Consider the following 22850-nt stretch of genomic DNA (forward strand, 5'->3'; position numbering starts at 1 on the left):
AGAGATGGCTGCAGCTAGTATCAGAAAGCTGTGCTATAAGTAAACCAGAGAGGAGGAACTGGCTGAGATGGTGCTCTTATTTCATGCTTCCCATCAATACACTTCTCAGACAACAAGATGGAAACAACCACTGGCTTAGAATAAGACTTCCAGAGAAATGGCCACAAAACCCACTTTTTTTTCGGGGGTGGGAGTTCAAGATGAGGCCTGGCTACCCTGGAACTTGATCTGTAGACCAGGCTGACTTTGAACTCAAGGGATCCGCTTGCCTCTGCCTCTAAGTGCTGAGATTAAAGGTGGGCACCATCATTGCCCTTTAAAGTGATGAAAAAGCCCACTTTACATAATATATAGCTGGCTGCATATATATTATGTCTACATTTCTAGAATTATTTGAGTTATAAAAAGCAACTTCATTTGTAAGTACAACTACTACTGTAAGGAAGGTACAGTTTGAGAGAAAACAAAATTACCACTCAACTCCATCACATTTCCTACTTTTATGCCAAGTGAGAGAAAAAAACCAAACACACAAATTCTACATGCTTTTTCAGGATTTGTTTTTTTCCTTTAAAACAAAGGATTTCCTTCCTACTCTTCCTCTACAGCCCTCTCATTTGGATCATTTGCTCCTATTTTGGTACAATGTATCCCTAAGGAGTTTCAATGAGTTGTGAAACAAACTGTTATTCACAAGCAAAAAGAAAAGAAAGAAGAGAGCAAGAAGGCAAGACTAACTGCAAGTGCAGTACAGTTGAGGAACTCGCTCACTTCCACCATGTAAATAATGCACAGATCCTGCGGGAACATGCCAAACACCAGGATTCTTAATTAATGGAGCTCTTTAATGTGTAAATCAGGAACAAATTGCAAGTTCTGACTTGCATTGATTATGAAAACATTAATTGAATGAACAAGGCCCTATGAAAGACAGAATCCCAAGTCTTCCAACAGACCAGGAGAATATGAAGCTCTGGAAGCCAGACCAGTCTGACTGACTGACTGACTGACTGACTGACTGACTGACTGACTAAAGTCCAGCCTGCCGAGTGCTCTCCAGTCCACACCAAATTAAAAACCAAGTTCAATCAGAAAGCAATCACTATAAAAGCCTCTATCCCACTACCATATCATATTAAACAGAAATATGAGTATCTGTTCCTCCAGCTTACAGAGATAGCTTTAAGGAAAAACAAAAACAAAATACCACCACTACCAAAACAGTCATATATGTGTATATACATATATATAAAACAAAACAATACTGTCTCTTTAAAAAGAAATTCATTCTATATAAATTATAGCCATAAACTTTTCCTGCAGTGCAGCCTAATTAATTCTTGTTCTATACACAAAGGGAAATGCTGGGTGACAAATGGGTGTGAAGCCAGAAAGCTGCCAGGTCTGCAAAACATTTTCTACTTCAATTTATAAGCAATTTTGCAGTAAATCATCAACCAGAACCTGGAATCTCAGGAATCTCTGAGTGTCCAAACCACAGTATACCACTTATCAAAGAGAAAAGGGAAAATAGTTTAAAGACATCTCATTTTTCAGTTCTAACCCACATCAAAATCCAGAAGCTTTATATAATCTATTATTCTCTTCTGGGTAAAGTTTTAGTGCCAACGATATATATTTCAAGCAAAAGTGACACTATAGGTTGATGCAGATCATCCCTCTATCCCTAGAAGCACTGTATCATGTGTCCATTACCATAAGAAATATTCTTGAGTTATCTGGGAATGAGCACACAACATATATTCTCTCTCTCTCTCTCTCTCACACACACACAACATATATTCTCTCTCTCTCTCTCTCTCTCTCTCGCTCGCTCACACACACACACACACACACACACACACAATCCAAACAAAACGTTCATAATCAAGGCAAGCTGAAGAGTTCACCCCAGCAAGCGGGTGAAAACAGGTGGGAAACACTCCCAAGGAAACGAGGCTACTGGAGAGGAAAATGGAAACTCATACAGGACAAAGAAAAATGCTGGGCTGCCTCTTTGTAGTCAAACCCTTCCCCCATCCGTAGCCCACGGGCTGCCACTGAGTTGTTCTCTTCCCCGTAGTCCCACACTCCTCACAACATCATAGAAATGGAATTTTAAAGTGAATAACCTTTTGACGTTTTCAGTTAGCATAATACCACTGAGATTGATTCTTTTTTATTGCTGAGTAATGTACCACAATTTGTTTATACATTTGTCCAATTTGTTTGAAGGACATTTGGGCTGTTTCCAGTTATGCTGATTATGAGTAATGCTGCTGTAAACATCTGTGTGCAAGTCTTTGTGTGAATGTGTTTTCATTTCTCTAGAAAGATCTAACAGTGGGACTGCTGCATTTGGATCATTATAGCACGCTTACATTATGTTTAGAAGCAAAACTTTGCAAAGTGGCTGTACTGTTTTGCGTTCCTACCAACAATCTAGGGAAATCCCAAGTTGGTGTAAGGTGTTTGTTTCCACATACTCTATGGGAATACAGAGGGCTCTCAGGTGACGGTTGCGTGAACATGATTGGTGAGGTGTCTTTCCATCTACTTATTTGCCATCATACATTGTCTCTGGTAAGGACTCTGTCCAGTCCTTGCCTGCTTTTATTGTTATTTATTTTTTTACATCTATTTCTTTGTGTGTGCTCACATGGCACGGTGCATGTGTGAAGGTCAAAGGACAACTTTCAGGAGTGGGTAGGTCGTCTCTTTCCACCATCGGGTCCCAGGGAATTGAAGATATGTCTTCAGCATTGGTGACAGACATCTTTACCCACTGAGCCTGATTGCTAACACTTGTCCATGTTTTTTGTTTGTTTGGTTGTTGGTTGGTTGTTGTTGTTTTATAAGACAGGGTGACTCTGTGTAACCTTGGTTGTCCTGGACTTGCTTTGTAGACCAGGCTGGCCTCGAACTTACAGCAATCCACCTGCCTCTGCCTCCCAAGTGCTAGGATTAAAGGCGTGTGCCACCACACCTGGCTCTATGCTTTTAAACAAGTGATTTTATTGTTATATTTTGAAAATCTTTACATATTCTAGATGCATTTTTTTTTTCTGAAATATGATTTACAGGTATTTTCTCCCATCTATAGCTTGTGTTTTTTAATCTGTTAACACAGAACACAAGGTTCTGATTCAGACTGTACATTGTTAATTTCTTCTTTTATAGAAAATACTTTAAAAATTATTTATTTTTACTTAGACTTTATGTTATGTGTATAGGTGTCTTACCTGATGTGTCTGTGCACAACATGCATGCAACTCCAGCAAAGGCCAGAAAAGAGCACCAAATCCCCTACGACTGGAGTTACAAAGAGGTTAACTTACACGTGGATGCTGGGAACTGAACCTAAGTTCTCTGGAAGAGCAGTCAGTGTTCTTAACCACTGAGGCATCTCTCTAGCCCCATGGACTGGTCATGAAGTCTTGGTCTTGAAAACACTTTATAGTTTTATGCTTTACGTGTAGGTTACTATAAACTAGTTTTGATCGATTTTAATATAAAGCATGAGACATAGGTTCATTTTTTGTTTGTTAAAGACTATTTTCTTGTTTTTTTGTGGATTTACTTATCTTTATTTTATGTGTATGATTGTTTTGTCTACATGTATGAATATTCATGTAATTGCCTAGTGCCCTCATAGGCCAGAAGAAAACATAAATCTTCTAGAACTGGAGTTAGAGACGGCTGTTAGCCACCACATGGGTGCTGGGATTCAAACCCGGGTCCTCTGGAATTAAAGCCAAAGCTTTTAACCATTGAGCCATCTCTCCAGCCCCAACACCCACATCATGTACACATATACACAACAGTGAATGAATAAATAAATAAGTAAAAAGTTTTGAAAGAAAAAATATAGAATTATGCTGAGTGAAAGCCCGACAAAGGAATATATACTTCACCAGGCGGTAGTGTCGCCGTCTTTAAACCCAGCATTTGAGATAATAATCTTAGATTAGCCAGGGGACCCTAAAGTAACAAGTGGTCCTTTAAGAGAGATTCAGGAAGATAATAATATAATTGAACTATGTAAGTCAAAAAAAGAAGTTGGAGGCATGAGACTGATAGTTCTGATAACAAAAGAGAAACATGAGCCCAGCCAAGCACAGCGTCAGCCAGTGAGAACTGAAAACATCACCCTCTGACCCAACACCTTTACTTTAGGACTCTGACCTCTGACTTCCAAAACAGCGAGACAAAATCTGTACTGTTGAGTTGCCACACTTTTAGTAATTTGTTGCAGTAGCAACAGGAAACTAAAGCATGCCAGTACTTTCATTCTGAGAAAGTAACTTTCAACCTAGAAATGTGTTCATAGTCAATAAAAAAATATATCACTGTGGGCCAGAGATGACTCAGGCATTTGCTGCTCTTGCAGAGGACCCTGGTTGAATTCCCAGCACCTATATCAAATAGCTAACAACCCCCTATAACTCCAATGTCAGGGGATCAGACACCCTCTTCTGGCCTCACAGATACCAGGCACACACATGGTGCACAAACACACATACAGGTGCTCACACTTACACACAAATACTCTTAAAAGAAGCTAGAAAGATGGGCTGCTCTTCCAGAAGACCTGAGTTCTATCTCAGCACCCACACAGTTCATCCAATGCCTTCTTCTGACCTCCACAGGCAGCGTGCAGTACAGGTAAGTGCACACAGGCAAAACACTCATACACATTTTTAAAAATTTTTAATTTAATTTAAAATTTTTTTATGAATTTTAAGAAAATAAAAAGGGGCTGGGGAGATGACTCCGTGGGTAAAGTGACTGTTGCACAAGCACGAGAACAGACTCGGGTCCCCAGGACCCGTGAAGAGCCCAGTGCAGCAGTGCACGTCTGTCGTGAAGAGCCCAGTGCAGCAGTGCACGTCTGTGCCCCAGCACTTGGGGGTGGGGGGAGGGAAGCAGAGAAGGATGAATTCCAGAAGCTCAACAGCTCATCAAACTGAAAACCCGGAGCAACTGAGGAAGACATCCTGACGTCAACCTCTTGCCACTACATATCCAAGGACAGGCACACAAAGGACAATTGTTTTCTAATTCTTCCCTGCCTTGGTATTGTGCTTCTCATATATGACGACAATGACACTATAATGAGTCTGCTCATTTTCAGCTCTTATGGCCAACATGCACATAAAGCACTGAGGTCCTCGTGACATCAACAGAAAAGAAAGCAAAATTTTAGTGGGACAACTATTTAATATCAACAGAGATTTTTCTATCTCCTCAATCTGTGATCTTGCTGCCTCTATTTAAGATAGAGTTGTGGGTTTGGTTTGGTTTTTGGTTTTTTGAGACAGGGTTTCTCTGTGTATCCTTGGCTGTCTTGGACTCACTCTGTAGACCAGGCTGCCCTCAAACTCACAGCGATCCACCTGCCTCTGCCTCCCGAGTGCTGGGATTAAGGGTGTGCACTACCACGCCTGGCCTTAAGATAGTTTTTATGTATTCTTTTCCATTTATGACTATCACTATGCGCTCTCCTCTTTCTGAATCTATACAGACCTGTTTCTAAGGCCACTCTTCTAATGCACCAGCACCAATGTACTTACTGCTTGAGCACAGTGCTCTCCTACACATCCAATTCCCCTCTGCTGAGTCATTCTCATCAATATAGAACTGTGACTCTTACCTTCAAAACATCTCTTCTCTTGACTACACCCTCTCTTCCATTTCTCCTGCCTTTAAAGCAACAGCCTTTGAAAGAGTTTTCTGTGCTGCCTCATTCTTTTTCCCCATTCTTTCTTGGATTCCTTCCAAGCCTATAATCCTGCTACTCTACCGAATCTGCTCGTCAAGGTCACAGATGACCACCACGCTACTAAACAGTCAATTGCCAATCCCCATCCTAGTTAACCTGCCAGCAACATTCTTGGCCTTCACACCAGAGGGTAAATAAGTAAAGAAGTGGGATGTGGTTCAGTAGTAGAACACCTGCCTAGCAGTCACTAAATTTGATCTACATACTGGGGGGACAAAGTAAGTAGGCATACACAGGGGACCAATATCCTACACAGAAACCTTTCTCCAAGAGCTACCCAAACAGAGCTTGCACTGAAAAACCAAGTCAACAGGTACTATGTAAATATCAAATGGACAGTTATCAAAAAATGCCTGCCTTCATTTCTCACCCACAGCCTAGGAAAAATAAAAGATCAATAATGCCCTGTGGTGGCAGGATGCAGGACAAGAACTGTTACAGACAAGAATTTAAATAGCCACAATTCCTCTAAGGATCAGGTTGGCACTATAACCCAAAAGCCTCAGAACAAAACAAAACAAGCAAAAAACAAAGTACAAATCCTTTGTTCCAGCAATTACATTTCCAGAGAGTAAACCCTGTGCAAAACAATAGGCATCTCTGACGACTTGTAGCTTTTGCTGTGTGTGGTGCTGAGGACTGTACTGAGGCTTTGAGCATGCTAGGCATGTAGTCTACCAACCCAAAGCTCCATCCGTCTGCCTGCCAAGTGCTAGGATTAAGATTATGTACCATCATGCCTGGTGAAAACACAAGTGCTACGGAGGTAATTTTACATTCTTTTTTCATGTTATACTTATTTGGAATATGTACATATAGTCATCTACAGGGTTCGAAGAGGGCATCAGATCCTCTGGAACTAGAACTACAGATGTTTGTAAGCTACCACATAGGAGCTAGGAAGAGAAGCCAGGTTCTCTGAAAAAGCATCAAGTGCTCTTAACAGCTCAGCCATCTCTTCAGCCCTTAACATTTTTTTCCCTTGTTTTTTGAGGGACAAATGACATGGACAGTGGCCTCTGGATGGAGGAACCACCACCCACAGCTATATACTCAACAGTCGCCTTTGGGGCCTGCCACCATTACAGCCCAGGGAGCAGTCAGAAGTGGGCCATCAACTTTGCAATGGTAGGCAACGTAGCTGTAGATGCCACACACCTACTGACCAGTTACAAAGCTCAATTGGTCTTTGCCAAAGTTATGGCAGGTCAAATTCTGTAAATGCAGGGTTATGATATAGCTAGACAGGAAGACTGCAACAGATCACAGCTCTAGCTCCTATCCACACACAGTTACAGCCCAAATTGTCTTGTCCCTCATGAGTCTTCGATCACTTGAAAATGTCCATGCAGGCTGAGCACTATGGCACATGTCTTTAATCCCAGCGCTCGGAGGCAGAGGCAGGTGGATCCCTAAGTCCAATGCCAGCCTGATCTAGGTCTAAGACAGCCAGAGCTACACAAAGAAACCCTGTCTTGGGGGCAGGAGGAGACAGAGAGAGAGACAGGGGAGGGGAGAGGGAGAGAGAGAACTAGAGGGCCTAGAAAGATGGCTCATAGGTGAAGAGCACAGGCTGCTCTTCTACAGGTCCTGAGTTCAATTCCCAGCACCATATGGGGGGCTCACTGTAGTCCCATGGGATCCAATGCCCTCCTCTGTGTACAGACAGACATACATGGAGATAAAACACCTACATATATAAAATACATAAATAAAAGAGAAAGAGGAAGAAAAGGAGAGCTGAAATGTAGTTAGCAATAGAACCCTTGTCATACATACACAATGTGGTGGGTATGATGCCCATACAGGATCAGAATAAAAAGGAAAAGCACTGCTGTTATAAATGTCCCAAATGTCCTAGTTCCTCATCCTTGGTCTTGTCCTTGCAATCTTTATACACTTTACTCACTGGTAGACAGAAAGTCAGTCAGTCAGTCAGTCAAACACACACACACACACACACATACACACACACACACACACACAGGGGGCTGGGCGGGGGGGAAGAGAAAAGGGGGAGAGAGAGGGGGAGAGAGAGAGAGAAGGAAGGAGAGAGGAGGGAAAGAAGTGGAGGCAACTGGGCTTTAGTGGCACATACCTGTAATCTCAGAATTTAAGAAACAGAAGCAAGAGGATCAGGAATTCCAGGCCAGCCTTGGCTACATAAAGATAGTTTGAGGCCAATTAGAGCTATGAGAATCTGACTCAAAAAATAACAATAATACTGATAGGTAAACCTTTGCACTCAATGTCAAGTTTATATAATAGACAAATTCTCTGATATTAATCAGTCATTTCAAGGTTTTGTCTGAAATATAAGCTTTCATACTTATTCTATTAAATTTTATTATTAAACTTTAAAAAAATGAGGCGTGCAGGAGGGAAGGGTTTGTGCTATTGACAACACTAATGGCTTAAAGAACAAGGAACCAAATGATACACAAGTTTCACTGTATACTAGTCCTTAACATTTTGTTTATCGCTGTTGTTTTTAGAGACAGCTGCAGCTTATCCTGGAACTTGATCTGTAAACCTGGCTGGCCTAAAATTCATAGATGTGGGTACCTCTACCTCCTGAGTACTGGATTAAAGGTGTGCACCACCACACCAGCTTTCCTTAGTATCTTTTGAACTATGTGAATGCAGTCTACTTAAAAATAAACAAAACTCACTAGAAGGTGGTGAGTTTTAATCCCATGCCTTTAATCCCAGCATTCAAGAGGCAGAGGCAGGCAGATCTCTTGAGTTCAAAGCCAGCCTGGTCTACAAGACAGCCTGATCCTTCCAGGACAGCCAGGGCTACCCAGAAAAACCCAGTCATGAAAAACCAAAAGTAAAATAAAATAAAATAAACAAAACTCTAAAAGTAAAATAAAAATATTGTTTAATACAATTTATTTACTTGTCATGATTTATTCAAATTTGAAAACTTTAGTTTAATTAAAATTTGTTATTTAATTTAATTCAATTTATTTATTTTATTTAATTAAAATTTATTTATTCAAGAGGACAACTTGAAGGAATCCCAGGACTGAACTCAGGTCAGTAAGCTGGGTGGCAAGCACCTCCACCTGCTAAGCCATCTGCCCAGACTCAAGAAAATGCTAGTCCCTAAGTGCTGAGGTCAAATTAGTATTAAATATCTTAGTCTATAGGACTGGAGCAATGGTTCATCCATTAAGAACACTTGTTTCAGCTGGGCGGTGGTGGTGCACGCCTTTAATCCCAGCACTCGGGAGGCAGAGGCAGGAGGATCACTGTGAGTTTGAGGCCAGCCTGGTCTACAAAGTGAGTCCAGGATAGGCAAGGCTACATAGAGAAACCCTGTCTCAAAAAAACCAAAAACAGAAAACAAAAGAACACTTGTTGCAGCTGGATGTGGTGGCGCATGCCTTTAATCCCAGCACTCAAGAGGTGGAGGCAGGCAGATCTTTGTGAGTTCAAGGCCAGCCTGGTCTACAAAAGTAAATTCCAAAGAAAACATTTGCTGCTCTTTCAGAGGACCAGGGTTCAGTTTCTAGCACCCAAATGGTGGCTCACAACCATTTGAAACTCTTAGTTCCAGGGGATCCAACACCTTCTTCTGACCTCTTTGGGCGCTATAAACACAGTGCATCTACATACTCATGGACATAAAGTGAGTATAGCTAATAGAAATAAATTTTCAAAAAGATATTAAAAAAAAACAAACCTGTTAAGTCTATCCAGCAGGACGTGGTGCACACTTTTAATCCCAGCACCCAGGAACCAGAGCCGGGAATATATTTTTTAATTCATAGCAAGACCCTGTCTCAAAAAAACAAAATAAAATAACAAAAAGAAATCTATTCAAATCAAAATTGTTGAGTGTCCTGGGAAAAGGGTCACAGAACAATGATGGAAGTGAATATAAATTAGAAGTAGGAAAATGAAGGGAGCAAAGAAAACATTAATAGTAGAATTTGTTTTTAAACTCTTAGGCAAGTAAGAAATTCTAACTTCCTCTACATTTACATTAAATTATACTGTGTTCCTGGGTGTTTTGCTTATGGGAAATATCAAAATGTCAGCCATTGTTCCTATTAAAGGTCTTTAATGATATTGCATTTTAGACCTGTAATGAAACATGGTACTCACTGCAGTTTGTAATGCATCTCATTAAACACATTAATAACATGCATTTGACTAAAAGGTCAACTTACTATGGTTAAAGTTTAGCTTTTCCTGTAATCACTTCATTTAAAGCTACATAGCAAACTCAGGGAAGACAGCACAGTGCCCGTTACAGAAAGGGTCTCAATTCTCCCATCTGTCCAAGTCAGCCATTTTGTTAAAAATTAACTGCCCAGCTAAGGTATAGCTCACAACTTGTTAACATGTACAAGGCCCTGGGTTCATTTCCTAGCACTATTAACAAACTTGTTAATATTTTTATGTGGAATAATGGCTATAAGACTTTTGGGAAAGCCGGGTATGGTGGCGCACACCTTTAATCCCAGCACTTGGGAGGCAGAGGTAGGCGGATTGCTGTGAGTTTGAGGCCAGCCTGATCTACAAAGTGAGTCCAGGACAGCCAAAGCTACACAGAGAAACCCTGTCTCGACAAACAAAAAAACAAAAACAACAAAAAAAAGAGTTTTGGGGCTTTTGGCTGGGGGGTGGGGGGTGGGAGGGGGGTGTTTGGTTGTTTGTTTTTGAGACAGGGTCTCACTGAGTATGCCTCACTATCCTAGAACTTTGTTATGTAGAGGCCACAGGCTAGAGAGATGGCTCAGTGGTTAAGAGCACTGGCTGTTCTTCCAGAGGACCCAAGGTCAATTCCCAGCACTCACATGGCAGCTCACAACTGTCTATAATTCCAGTTCCAGGGGATCCAACACCCTCACACCTATGCACATAAATAAAATTAAATAAATTTTTTTTATAAAGTAGAGGCCACATCTAGCTAGTAATAAGATTTTTAAGGCTGAAAAAGCAGTTCACTGGTTAAGAGTACATGCTGCTCTTGCAGAAGACCTAGGTTGGATTCCCAGCATCCACATGGTGGTTCACAACCATACATAAATTCAGTTTCAGGAGAGCCAAGGTCCTCTTCTTGTCTCCAAAGGCACCAAGCGTGCATGTGATACATGCAGGCAAAACACTTACTCATTTAAATGAATAAACCTTTTTAAAATTTTAAAAATCTTATCTTTTACCATGCATGCTGAAAATCTTACTGAAAAAATGAGAACACACACTATTTACTTCACAATGGTCCAGAAGAGGTGTCAATATGAAGACAGGTGACGTAAGATTGGCATGAGTTAATATTTAAGCTAGTGATATTAATGGGGGCTCACTGTACCCTCCTTCCTTTTAATATAGGCCATGTCCATAATGAAGCATGTATAATCTATCTGCCTTCTTCTTACACAACATTGTCACCAACATAAAAGGCCTAATTCCTGATTAAATGAAAGTGGGTGGCAGGGGGAGCTAACATCTTTGGAGAAGTAGCTTTGTGTAAAGAATATCCCTTAATTTTAAGGTTACTCTACAGCTTAATCTCACACAGCCACTAGGAAGTCACTTCACAGCTCAAGAGATAGAATTGCCAACATGGAACAGCAAGATGCCTGGAGATTAAGTGCAAGTACCAGGAAAGGCAAGGAAATATGTATGTTTCCAAACAGTAGATTTTGAACTGCTAAAGGTATAAAGACTTGGTTCTCCGGGCTGTACAGGGCTAGAATATAACTACAAGTCTATTTTTAAAAACTATCAGGAAAACTCTTGAGAGTAAATGACAATGCAAGGAAAACAGATACTAAGTACACACAGTCTAAGGACAGAGTTCTGTATTCACAGCAGTTTACATGGGTAGAGAGAAGAGCCTGAAGGGCTGGAGAGACGTCTCAAAGGTAAAGAACGTTTACTGCTGCTACAGGACTGGAGTTCGGTTCCCAGGTGGCTCCCAACTGCCTGTAACTCCAGCCAGGGATCTCATGCTCCCTTTTGGCCTCCAGAGGTATACTCATGTGCACAAACGCACACATACCTATAATTTTTAAAATTAAAAATCATATATATATACTTTAAAAGCTTGTGAAGATATCAGAAGGGTAGGAGAACTCAAACAGTATACTTGGTGTCACCAAAGCCCAGAAAAAGACTTCAAGGTTGGACCAGTGAGATGGTTCAGCAGGTGAAAGTACTTGTACTCCAAGTCTGATGAGCTGAAATCTATTCCCAGAACCCACATAAACAAAGAGGACAAGAAACTCCACGGTTCTCTGACTTCCACATATGGGCTCTGGAATGCACACACATGTGCTTGCTTGCTCCATCTTGCATGTTTTCATTCTTTCTCCTCAACCTGCGACCACTCCCCCAACAAATAATAACATATGTCTAAAAAAGAAAATACTTCATTGAATGATTCTGCAAGATAATAAGGAAATCATACCAACCTACCATTCCATAGCAGCATAAGAGACCAAGGTTTACAAGTTTTATAGTAGACTACAACACTAGACAATAGTTAGCTTAAACGACACAGGGATTCTGAATACTATAAATACTTTAAGAAGACCGTAAAAACACTGAAGACAGTGGAGATGACGGTTAGTTATGCTAGTGAGAACCATTCACATAGCTGAACATTGTCAAATGTGTTTCAACAGAAAAAGATAACCCTGGTACCTAATTCTTATAGTGGGATATGAGCCAGACATTGTACAGTTATGTTACTTTACATTGATTCTGTCCTTCAGTCCTCACAACCGTATTAGCCTTACCTTAGTGTGACGTACCCTGCCCAAGACCATAGAGTTAATCAACAGCCGAGATAGTGTCTAACCAAGCAGTGTTAGAGTACTTGCACTCTAGACATGGCAGCACACATGCCTGTACCACTAGCACTAGAGAGATAGAGGCAGGAAGACCACAAGTTCAAGGCTCTCCTTTATTTGTTTTTGTTTTGGTTTTTTTCAAGATAGGGTTTCTCTGTGTAGCTCTGGCTGTCCTGGACTAGCTTTGTAGACCGGGCTGGCCTGGAACTCACAGAGATCCACCTGCCTCTGCCTCTCCAGTGCTGGGATTAAAGGCGTGTGCAACCATGCCCAGCTTCAAGGCTATCTTTAACTACACAGCAACTTAGAGGACAGTCTGGGTACATGAGCACAGTCTCAAAAAAATAAGAAAAATAAGATAAAACGATTAAATAATCCAGCATTTGTGAACAAGAAGCAGGAGAATTGGGAGTTCAAAGTTATCTTCTATTACACAGCTAGTCCAAAGCCAGGCTTGGGTACATTAGACCTGTCTAAAATTAAACAAACAAACCCAGGCAGTCTAACTGTACCTGGCCTATAAGACTAAGCAGACCAGGCAATGCCTTTAATCCCAACTCAGGAGGCAAGGGCAGGTAGATTTAAGTTTGAAATCAGCCTGATCTACATAGTACCCGGGACAGCCAGGGTTATTCTGTGAGATTTTGACTCAGGGGGAAAAAAAACTACTAAAGCAAAAGCAAAGTGAACTGGACTCAATCGGTATAAATTCAGCCTGTTTCATACCAACTATAATAGAACTATAGAAACTGGTTACTCAGAATAATAAGCCCGAAAGATTGTTTTGAAAACCAAGCAGACAGGGGTGTATATAACATATTAAGTCATACTGTCATAAGAAGACAGAAGCAAACAAAAACCGCCTGCCTTTAGTTGCATAGAAATTCTGGTTACTAGAACCCTTTCCTCTCAGAATGTAATACAAATAAACTAGAAGCAGGAAAATTAGGAGTTCAAGGTTATCTTCTATTACACAGCTAGACCTGTCTAAAATTAAACAAACAAACCCAGGCAGTCTAACTGTAACTGGCCTATAAGACTAAGCCGACCTACCTTCGGCCTCGCCCTTCCTACCTTCTCCCTCTTCTATACATTGTCAGACTAACAGACTTCAGAATGACTTAAGTTTACCTGAAGGAGGCAACTATTAAGTGCAGAGGAGTAGATTAGAAAGATCAGAACTGTTATAAAGCAGAATTAAAGCAAAATTCAAGTGACTAAAGAAATTAAGTATGTGATGCTGACCCAGAAAATATCTGTACTTTAAAATGAATGTTTATAAAGATTCACATAAGAAGACTATTAATAAGTAACGAAATGGAAAAGATCTCACTGTAAATGTTTAAGACATTTAATCTAGGGGCTGGAGATATGGCTCAGAGGTTAAGAGTGCTGGCTGTTCTTCCAAAGGATCCAAGTTCAATTCCCAGTACCCACATGGCAGCTCACAACTGTCTGTAATTCCAGTTCCAGGGGATCTGATACCCTCAATAGACATACATGCAGGCAGAACACCAATGTACATAAAATTAAAAAAATAGTTTCTTTTAAAAAGACATTTAATGTGGAGCAGTTTAGGTCTCGTGCAAAGGCATCTTAGAAATGAGGACACTAGGGCACTAAAAATAGCAAAGAGGTACTCCAAAAATCTAAAAAGAATGAATATATCATGTATTTAGAGAGGAAGAAGAGAAGCCAGGAGAAGAGGCCAGATGGTTTCTTTTCTTGTTTTAAAGGCCTCACAACACACACTTTATCCCTGAAAGGGTTGCCCAGATTTCACAGAAAACAAACTTTGAGTATGGCAGGCTTCCAAACTAAAAACTGTCCACAGGAAGTCATTCTAGCCACATTCCTCCTACAAAAGCAATGCTTGTGCCAGGTTGGTGGCGCATGCCTTTCAATCCTGGCACTGGGAAAGTGCAAGGCAGAGCTCTGTGAGGCCAGACAGGTCTACACAGTATGACTATCTCAAAAAAGGAGAAGTCTGTGCCTCAAAGTTGCACATATGAATCCTGAATTGTTTTCACGTGACTCTATTTAGAGGCAATACCAAACCAAATGTCCTCAGTGCTCTTCCAAATCTAACTCCTTATATAAAAGGTTACATTTTGGTTTTCATTGGCGGGGGGAGGTAGGGGTTGTTTTGGTGACAGTAATCTGGCAATGTTGCTCTGCATGCCCTTAAATACCTAGGCTCAAAGGAAACCCTTGCCTCAGCCTCCAAAGTAATTAGGACTGCAGGCAATGCATCCAGTTTTTAAGTTTGAAAAAGCAAATGGAAACATCTCACTTAGCATACAAGTTAGGAATAGCCACGCCACCCATGGCACATGATTCCCTGTGCCCCAGTACACATGGGAGGCAGTGTGATGAGAAAGGTCCCTAGTCTAGGAGGAAAAAAAGTTGGAGCTTTACACCTGCTGTTCATGAACAAAGTCTTGGGATGAGCCACTTCCTGGTTCTCTCATCTGTGAAGTAAAGGAATTAGGAACCAAGTCATCTCTAGATTCTTTTTCTCTCTAAAATTCTGTGAGTTTCTAGCTCAGTAACTCTCTTCTAAAACGTATTCTTCTCCTGCAGCCAATCTCCCCTCCTTCTTTGTTATCCAAAAGAAAGATAGGAATAATACCATTTCACTCATTCTAAAGCCCTCCACAACGTGGAAACACATCCTGTAAGCACATGGTACATCTAGCGTAAGGACTGAGTTCATTTACTCACTCTCTCTCCCTTTTGCTCTCTATCTGTAGGTTTTCAATTGGTTTTCCCTAAGAATTTAAGAAGGAACTCAACCAGGAATGGTGGAATACGCCTTAAATCCAGAGCTTGGTAGATAGAGGCAGAGGCAGAGGCAGGCTTATCTCTTAAGTTCAAGGCCAGCCTAGTCTACAGATTAAATTCTGTAACAGTCAGAGATACACAGAAAAACCTTGTCTCAAAAAACCAAAACCAACAACAACAAAAATTTAAGAAGTAACTCAAAAAGTCAAGGGAAGGATGGCAAGTGTTATCATGGAACAGACATGGCTCAAGCACCTGAACACTAAACTTCAAAGGTGTTTTCTTTGATAATGGGTTATATTGCTATTTCTAGAAGAGTTGATTAGTTTTTTGATAAGATCAAAAAAAAAAAAAAAAGAACAGAAACTAATATTCTATATTATAGTATCACCAAAGTAAAAAAATCTCTCTCTTTTTTTTTTTTAAACATCCAACCCACTATACTCCAAAATGATGAATATTCTTACTGTTTTTTAGAGCACTGGCAAATTCTGGGCCACCTTTGTCCTTGAAGACAGGGAAAACATCTGGTTGAGGCAACTGATTGGTAGTCAACAGAGCTTTTTGTAGTTTGATCCTTCCTTCCAAGAGCTGGTCCCACAATGCTGAAGAAAAGAGTAAAAGAGAATCTCATCCCTGAGTCAGAAAATCTTCCTGGGCTGGGTGCTGAGGATGGACAAGAAGCAACACCATGCTTTATGACTTTCATGCCACGGAAACATTCTTCATTCTGGAGAACAAACTCTCTACTGGATGGAAACAGTTGCTCTGAGAGAGAAAACGTTAACACTTGACAACAGGAGAGCACACACTCCTTCAATCTCCCAGCACAGAGCCTGCTAAGCAGCTAGTTAAACAGACCTGGCGTGCAGGCCTCTGGGTAAGTGAGGCATATCCCAGACTAACTGGAAGGACACTAGAGAAACAGCCACCAAAACCAAAAAGCAGACTAATGCTGAAACTCTGAAAAGCAAGCAAGCCACAAAAGCACACGCACCTATCTGATTCTTCACAGCTCTTCCTTTCTCCACCTCCTCAGAGACCTTGGCACTGGAGAAAGTCATCACCACACCGCCATCTTCACTGTTCCTTTCTCCTTCCCTGTCTTCCTCACTCTCACCTTCTAAGTCTTCCTCCACATCTCCTTCTTCCATGCCACTCTCTTCCCCTTCATCTTCCTCCTCCTCATCGCTCCCAATGTCATCCATTCCTTCTGTAAATTTCTCAAAATCACTAATGTTTTGGAAAGTGAAGCCTGGCATTTCTACAGAACGCCTTCTGCCCTTCCTCTTCTGGGCCAGACTGCTCGTCCCAGTGGGGACAGCATCCTCAGCAGCATCCTCTTCCTCAGCAGCACTTAGTTCCTCTTCTTCCGCCTCCTCCTCCTCTTCCTCCTCCAGGCCCTCTGAATCTCCATCTCCAGATCCTTCTTCATCAGATATTTCCTTGTCTAAATCATAAGGAAAAAAAGGGGGGGAAGAAGGGGTTACCTAGAGAAAAATACTAGGCATCTTTCATCTCAATCTATGTGAACTACTATGACAAAACAAACATTTTATTGTGCTCTATTCAACTGAACAAACATTTACTATGTATCTAACTATCTCTAAAATGCTAAGGGGAAAAAAAGACAAACAGGACATAACTTCAACCTAAAGAAATATAGTGGCCAGGATCTCAGTATTTGGGACGCAGAGGCAGATGGATGAATCTCTGTGAGTTCAAGGCTAGCCTAGTCTAGAAAAATGAGTCCAGGACAGCCAGGGCTACACAGAGAACCTGCTAAGAAAAACAGAAGTAAAGAAGAAAGAACCAACATACAGACCAACAAAGGTGGAATACAGGACAAAATGAAAAATACTTTGAAAAAAACTTTATGCCAGCCATGGTGGCTCATGACTATAATCTCAGTACCCAAGAGGTTGAGGCAGGCAGACTGACTTGGGTTCAAGTCCAGCTTAGCTTACAAAATGTGTACTAGATCAGCAAGGCTACCTAGCTCGGGGGGTGGGGGGGATTATATATATATTTTAAGGGTATTTAAAAATTAGACCAGTTTTCCCAAAGCTACATCTGAAAAAACTAGTTTATCATTAGCTATTCCAAATGTACCAGCTATCAACACTAAGAAAAGGTTTTAATATCTGCTGTGCTGGTTAAGTTATTTGTTTGTTATAGAAGCCCAGAGTCAAGAGACTTTGGACTTTTAAAGTGCTGGGATTTTAAAAGGTTGAGGGCTTTTTGGAGTCAGATTGTCATTTATAATACTAAGACTTTAGGGACAAGGTGTGGAAAGTGATGTGTCTATATGTTAAGTTGACAAGGGCGGATTGTGTTAGTTTTAACTGTCAATTTGATACAACCTAAGATCACCTGAGAAGAAAGGGGGCAGGGTCTCACTATATATTCCTGGCTAGCCTGGAACTCAATTTGTAGATAAGGCTATTCTCAAACTCAAGAGACTTATCTGCCTGTCTCCTGAGGGCAGGTATTAAAAAGGCATGCACCAGCATGTCCAGCTCTGGCAAGAGTGTCTTAAATGGGGAATTATGTACACCAGACTGATCTGTAGACATGTCTGCGAGATGATTTTGATTATTAATTGATGTAGAAAGATCTAGTCCATTGCAGGCAACACCATTCCCTAGGCAGAGGGTCCTAACAATGTAAGACAGGAGAAAGCTAGCTGAGAGCAAGCAAGTAAAGATGCATTCATTCTCTCTTTGCTCTTGACTGTGGATATGGTATGACCAGCTACTTTAAGTTCCTGCCCCTATGACTTCCCTGCTATGATGAACTAAAATCCAGAATCATAAACTGAAATAAGCCTAATTCTTGCCTAAATTGCTTTTTGCCAAAGTATTTTTATCATAGCAACGAAAATGAAACTAAGAGAGGAGTTCACACATAGTCTTGACAATAATACATTACATCATCATCAACAGACAGTATATAGAAAAGGAACCAGCCAAGAGCATGAGGAAAAAGTATCAATCTGGCACGTATCTGTAATCCGGATATTTGGAAGGCAGAGGCAGGAGAATCAAAAGCAAGCTCAAGGCCAGCTCTGTGTACATATCACGTTTCAGGCCCACCAGGACTACGAAACAAGTTCCTGTCTCCTCCCAACACTCCAGTCCCATCTTCCTGGAAAGAAGGAACCACCTGACCTTCCAGGAAAGGCTGGAGATGGCTTATGTAGAGACATTATAAATTGACTTATGAAACATAAGAAATAGCTCATCAAACTGAGAAGAGGTAAGGAAAAGAACAAGAGTATAGACCACAAAAGGAAGTGTGGAAGTGGAGGTACATGAATCAGGACCAGTCCTGTCGTCCAAGGCTAAACTTTATCTCACAGTTAATGAGTGCCAGTTAAAGCTCCGAAATATACTTGGGTCATCATCTGACATTTAGAGATCTGTACTGTTATCTAGCCTCTTCTGTAGTAAAATATGAAAGTATAACAAATATCATTTGGGGTATGATAAACAAGTTAGCAGTAACTGAGTAAAAGAGTTTATGAAAACATAATAAGTCTTTGGTACTTCTTTCAGGAATATACCTATACTTGTCGGGTATGGTGGTACACACCTCTAATCTCAGCCTGATCTACATAGAAAGTTCTAGGCCAGCCAGGGTTACACGGCAAGACCTGGAACTCACAGATTGACCTGCCTTTGCCTCCCAAGTGTTGAGATTAAAGTCATGCACCACAGGACCTTTCGAGACCCTGCCTCAAAGGAATAAATAAATAAACAGGCATACATGCACACACCCCTAAACTTAAAAAGTCTCTGACTGGCTGCCAAAATTAAAAACACAAAAGCTAAGTGAACAATCCCATTTCTCAAACTAAAAAATATTCATACAACACAGCATAGATATTAGAATCTGCCTGCTTTCATTTGAATTCTGGCTCTTCTACTTAGCAGCTCTATCACTTTTGCTTAGCCAATCAGTCCTATACCTTCCTAGCTATAAAATGAGAATAAATAATGTCAACTTCTTGGAACACCGGAAAGTCTCAAATGATAATGATAGCAATAGTTTTACCTTTTTAAAAAGCTTTCACCCATGTCTGAGTGTTTTGCCTGCAGGTACATATGCGCACCTCTAGTTCCTGCAGCCGAACCAGATTCATGGATGGGTGCTGAGAATCTAACCAGCGTCCCTCAAGAAAAAGCACTCCTAATTACTGGGCCATCTCTCCAGGCCTGATGTTAACATTTTAGAGGGACTGTGTCCCAGGTTCTCAGAATTTACAGAGCTAACTACAGTGGCTTACACATGGTGAGAGCTCAATAAATATTATCATAGCGTCTAACGGACTGGCCCTCTTAACAGTCTCCAGCCTGTTAAGTTCCTAGAACTGTATCAAGGACTGAATCATACAAATCATAACCTAAATGAAAGTTCCTGGGGTATATTATCAGTGGACTCCTGACATTGCTCCACTGACCTCCCTAAAAGAAAATAAGTGACATCCTCTCAATATCCATACCCAGAGACTTCTTCCACCATGGGAAATTTACTATTGCTCAAAACTGTATTCATACACTAATCCTTTCTCAGGAAAGATGGAAGTATTATGCTATCTTTTACAATGTCAAAAGGTCAGTTTCAAGAGAAGAGTCCCACGTGAATGTCTTCTCACCAGATGAACTTGGCGGAGCCTGCTCCCAGTGGTCTTCTTTCCAAGCTTTCCTAGAAGTGGTCCTGCCAGAATACCTTCTGTCTGTGTCCAAGAGGGAGGAGGATGCCAATTTTCTAATGTTACTCACTGCCAAATCACCTTCCTTCTCTTCTCCTTCATCAAACCTGTCAATCACTCTGGCTCTGGTGGCTGTGGGGGAAGGAGGAAAATAGAATCTTGGGTTAGAAAAAAAGCTTTTTTAAAACAGGAACCCAGTTAAGCCATTTCAACCCCACATCCTACCTTTCTACCCTAAGTGGGTACTCTTACCAACTGGGCTACATACCCAGCCCTCAATTCATTAAGTGTCCTCTATAAAATCTCCACTTAACTTAAAGGGATAAGGAGTTTACTTTTGGTTTCCAGGGAGGCTATTATAATACTGCTTTCTGTTTCTAAACCAGGAAGCTAGCTCCCTGTATCTACTAGTAGACATGTTCTTATGCCTTGGATCCTATAAATTTAGTCTGGTTCTTCCTTCCTTTTCCATGGCGTTCTTTGTGTTTCTTTTCTTTTCTTTCTTTCTTTTTTCTTTTTCTTCTTTTTTTTTTTTTTTTTTTTTTGCTTTGTTTTGTTTTGTTTTGTTTTGTTTTGTTTTTCTCTTTTTGGAGGTTCTTAAGATTAAATCCAGGGCCTCAAGTATGTTGGTTACATGCCCACAAATTCTTCCTCAATACATGACAGTCACTCTGATATTCTTATTTATTTATTTATTTATTTATGGTTTTTGTTTTGGTTTTTGTTTTGGTTTCGTTTGGTTATTTGAGACAGGGTCTCTGCGTTAGCCATGGCTGTTGTCCTGGACTCACTTTGTAGACCAGGCTGGCCTTGAACTCACAATGATCCACCTCCGGAGTGCTGGGATTAAAGGCGTGAGCCACCACTCTGATATTCGTAAGTCATCAAGTTCTATAGTCACTCCATCCCACCGGTCCAGTTGTCTTCACTGAGACAAAACCTCAGTTCCCTCACCTGATACTCCTTCACCAAGACTCGAAATCTCTGTCAGTCCTTCCTTACGCCTCTCTGACTCAAGTCTAAAGCACAATTGCTCCCAGTTACTCTCAGAACAGGCTATGGAGAACCAGTCTGTCATCTGAAGGTGGGCAAACGTCTTAAGACCTAAACATGCTTAAACAACACTAGGATGTCCTACTTTTCCACTTTCTGAGCAATTTTTTTTTTCCCCGAGACAGGGTTTCTCTGTGTTAGCCTTGGCTGTCCTGAACTCGATTTGTAGACCAGGCTGGCCTTGAACTCACAGAGATCCCCCTGCATCTGCCTCCTGAGTGCTGGGATTAAAGGCGTGCGCCACCACGCGCAGCTCTAGGCAAGTTTTTAAAGGCATTCCGTTTTAAACGTACAAAACCACGAAACTCGTCAGACCTCTTTCTCCATTCTAAGGTAATATCAAAAAGAGCATCCTAAATAACTACCAGTCGGCTCCCTGCAGCAGCACCTCCCTGCAGCAATTTCCCAGAGTCCGGCCCACCCCCAAAGTCTAGAATGCACATTTACAGCTCACGTCAGCCTCCACCCCTCTACGGGTCAACCCTTCCGAAAGACAATTTTCCTCAGCGCCAAGGGAAGAAGAGCAGGCTCGAACACCAGCCGCTCGCCCCGGGCCCACAGCTCAGCACGTGGCCAGCCCCAGTCAGGCCTCACCGTCCTCCGGGTCGGCCTCAGGATCCGCCTCACGCGGTCTCGGATTCAACAGCTGTTCCAGTTGCAGAGCCAAGGGCTGCGGCCCCGCCATGGTCACCAGGTCACAGTAGGCGCCGCGCTCGCGAACGTGCAGTCTGAGCGCCCACTCCCCGGGCCGACGTCACCGGCCAGGATGCTCAGGCCGGACACTACTCCGCAACCACAGGCCAGAGATCTTGCGGTGCCAGCCTTTCAGTGTCCCAGGAGGCAACTTCCGGGAGGCGCGCGCCGGAGGGGCGGAGCCTCGCGTCACCACGGGCGTTGCTAGGCTGGAGACGCAGGCGCGCGAAACCTGGAAGGGTAGCAGGCGGCCTAGCGCGCGTGCGCCAGAGTCCAGGGGAGCGCGGAGGGTGACTCGGGAGCGCGCAAGGGCACGTGACAGTCTCCAGCGAGAAAATGTTGATTGCGTTTCGAGCTGCCAGGGTCCCCTAAGCACAAAATAACGCCTCTAGCTTTGTGCGAGGTTGGTTTAGGAATTAAGCGTGAAGTAGCTGTAGCTCATGGTGCCTGGCTGATTTGTAAAAAAGAGTAAAGGATATAAGCCTCTCGAACCTCAGATACACTCCTGAGCAAGCACAGACCCGGACTCAAATCAGGGCTTTTCTCAGTGTAGAGGACAGGGGGTAGACACACACCTTGCATCTCTCAGAAGCCAGGATCTGAGAGGCCTGCGTGTGTAAGTGTGCGGCGAAGTGCAATCTTTATTTATAGGAATAATTAGAAAGCTCGATGGATGTAGCACAAGTCAAGATTGTTTTTGTAGCTTCTTGTACCGCTTTGCCTGGGCAAGCAAAAAGGAAGTGGGGCGTTAGTTAGAATTACAGTACTACTGCGGGTGGCCATGTTGGTGCATGCCTTTAATCCCAGCACTCGGGAGGCAGAAAAAGGCAGATCTCTGTGAGTTCAAAACCAGCCTTGTCTGCAGAGCAAGTGCCAGGGCTACACAGAGAAAGCCCGTCTTGAAAAAAGAATTACTCCACTGCACACTCGATAGTGTGAACTTTGCTGTTCAAAGATGGAGCGACTCAGACACTCGAAAATTAGTGAACAAATGAAGAAGACAACCCCTTCT

General features: G+C 41.9%; 1 protein-coding gene across 1 annotated transcript in view; it reads right to left on the minus strand.

Moving 5' to 3' along the window:
• Window positions 1-21889, minus strand: part of Aatf (apoptosis antagonizing transcription factor) — a 92437-nt gene extending 70548 nt beyond the window's left edge. The window contains exons 1-4 of the mRNA XM_051158178.1: window positions 21740-21889; window positions 20036-20224; window positions 16376-16828; window positions 15846-15983 (exon numbers count right to left, since the gene is read on the minus strand). Coding sequence (XP_051014135.1) covers window positions 15846-15983; window positions 16376-16828; window positions 20036-20224; window positions 21740-21830 — 871 coding nt within the window. The 5' untranslated portion in view covers window positions 21831-21889. The remainder of the gene's footprint in view (window positions 1-15845; window positions 15984-16375; window positions 16829-20035; window positions 20225-21739) is intronic.
• Window positions 21890-22850: the final 961 nt, after the last annotated feature.

Source organism: Acomys russatus, chromosome 16, assembly GCF_903995435.1.
Source record: "Acomys russatus chromosome 16, mAcoRus1.1, whole genome shotgun sequence".
Classification (NCBI taxonomy): Eukaryota; Metazoa; Chordata; class Mammalia; order Rodentia; family Muridae; genus Acomys; species Acomys russatus.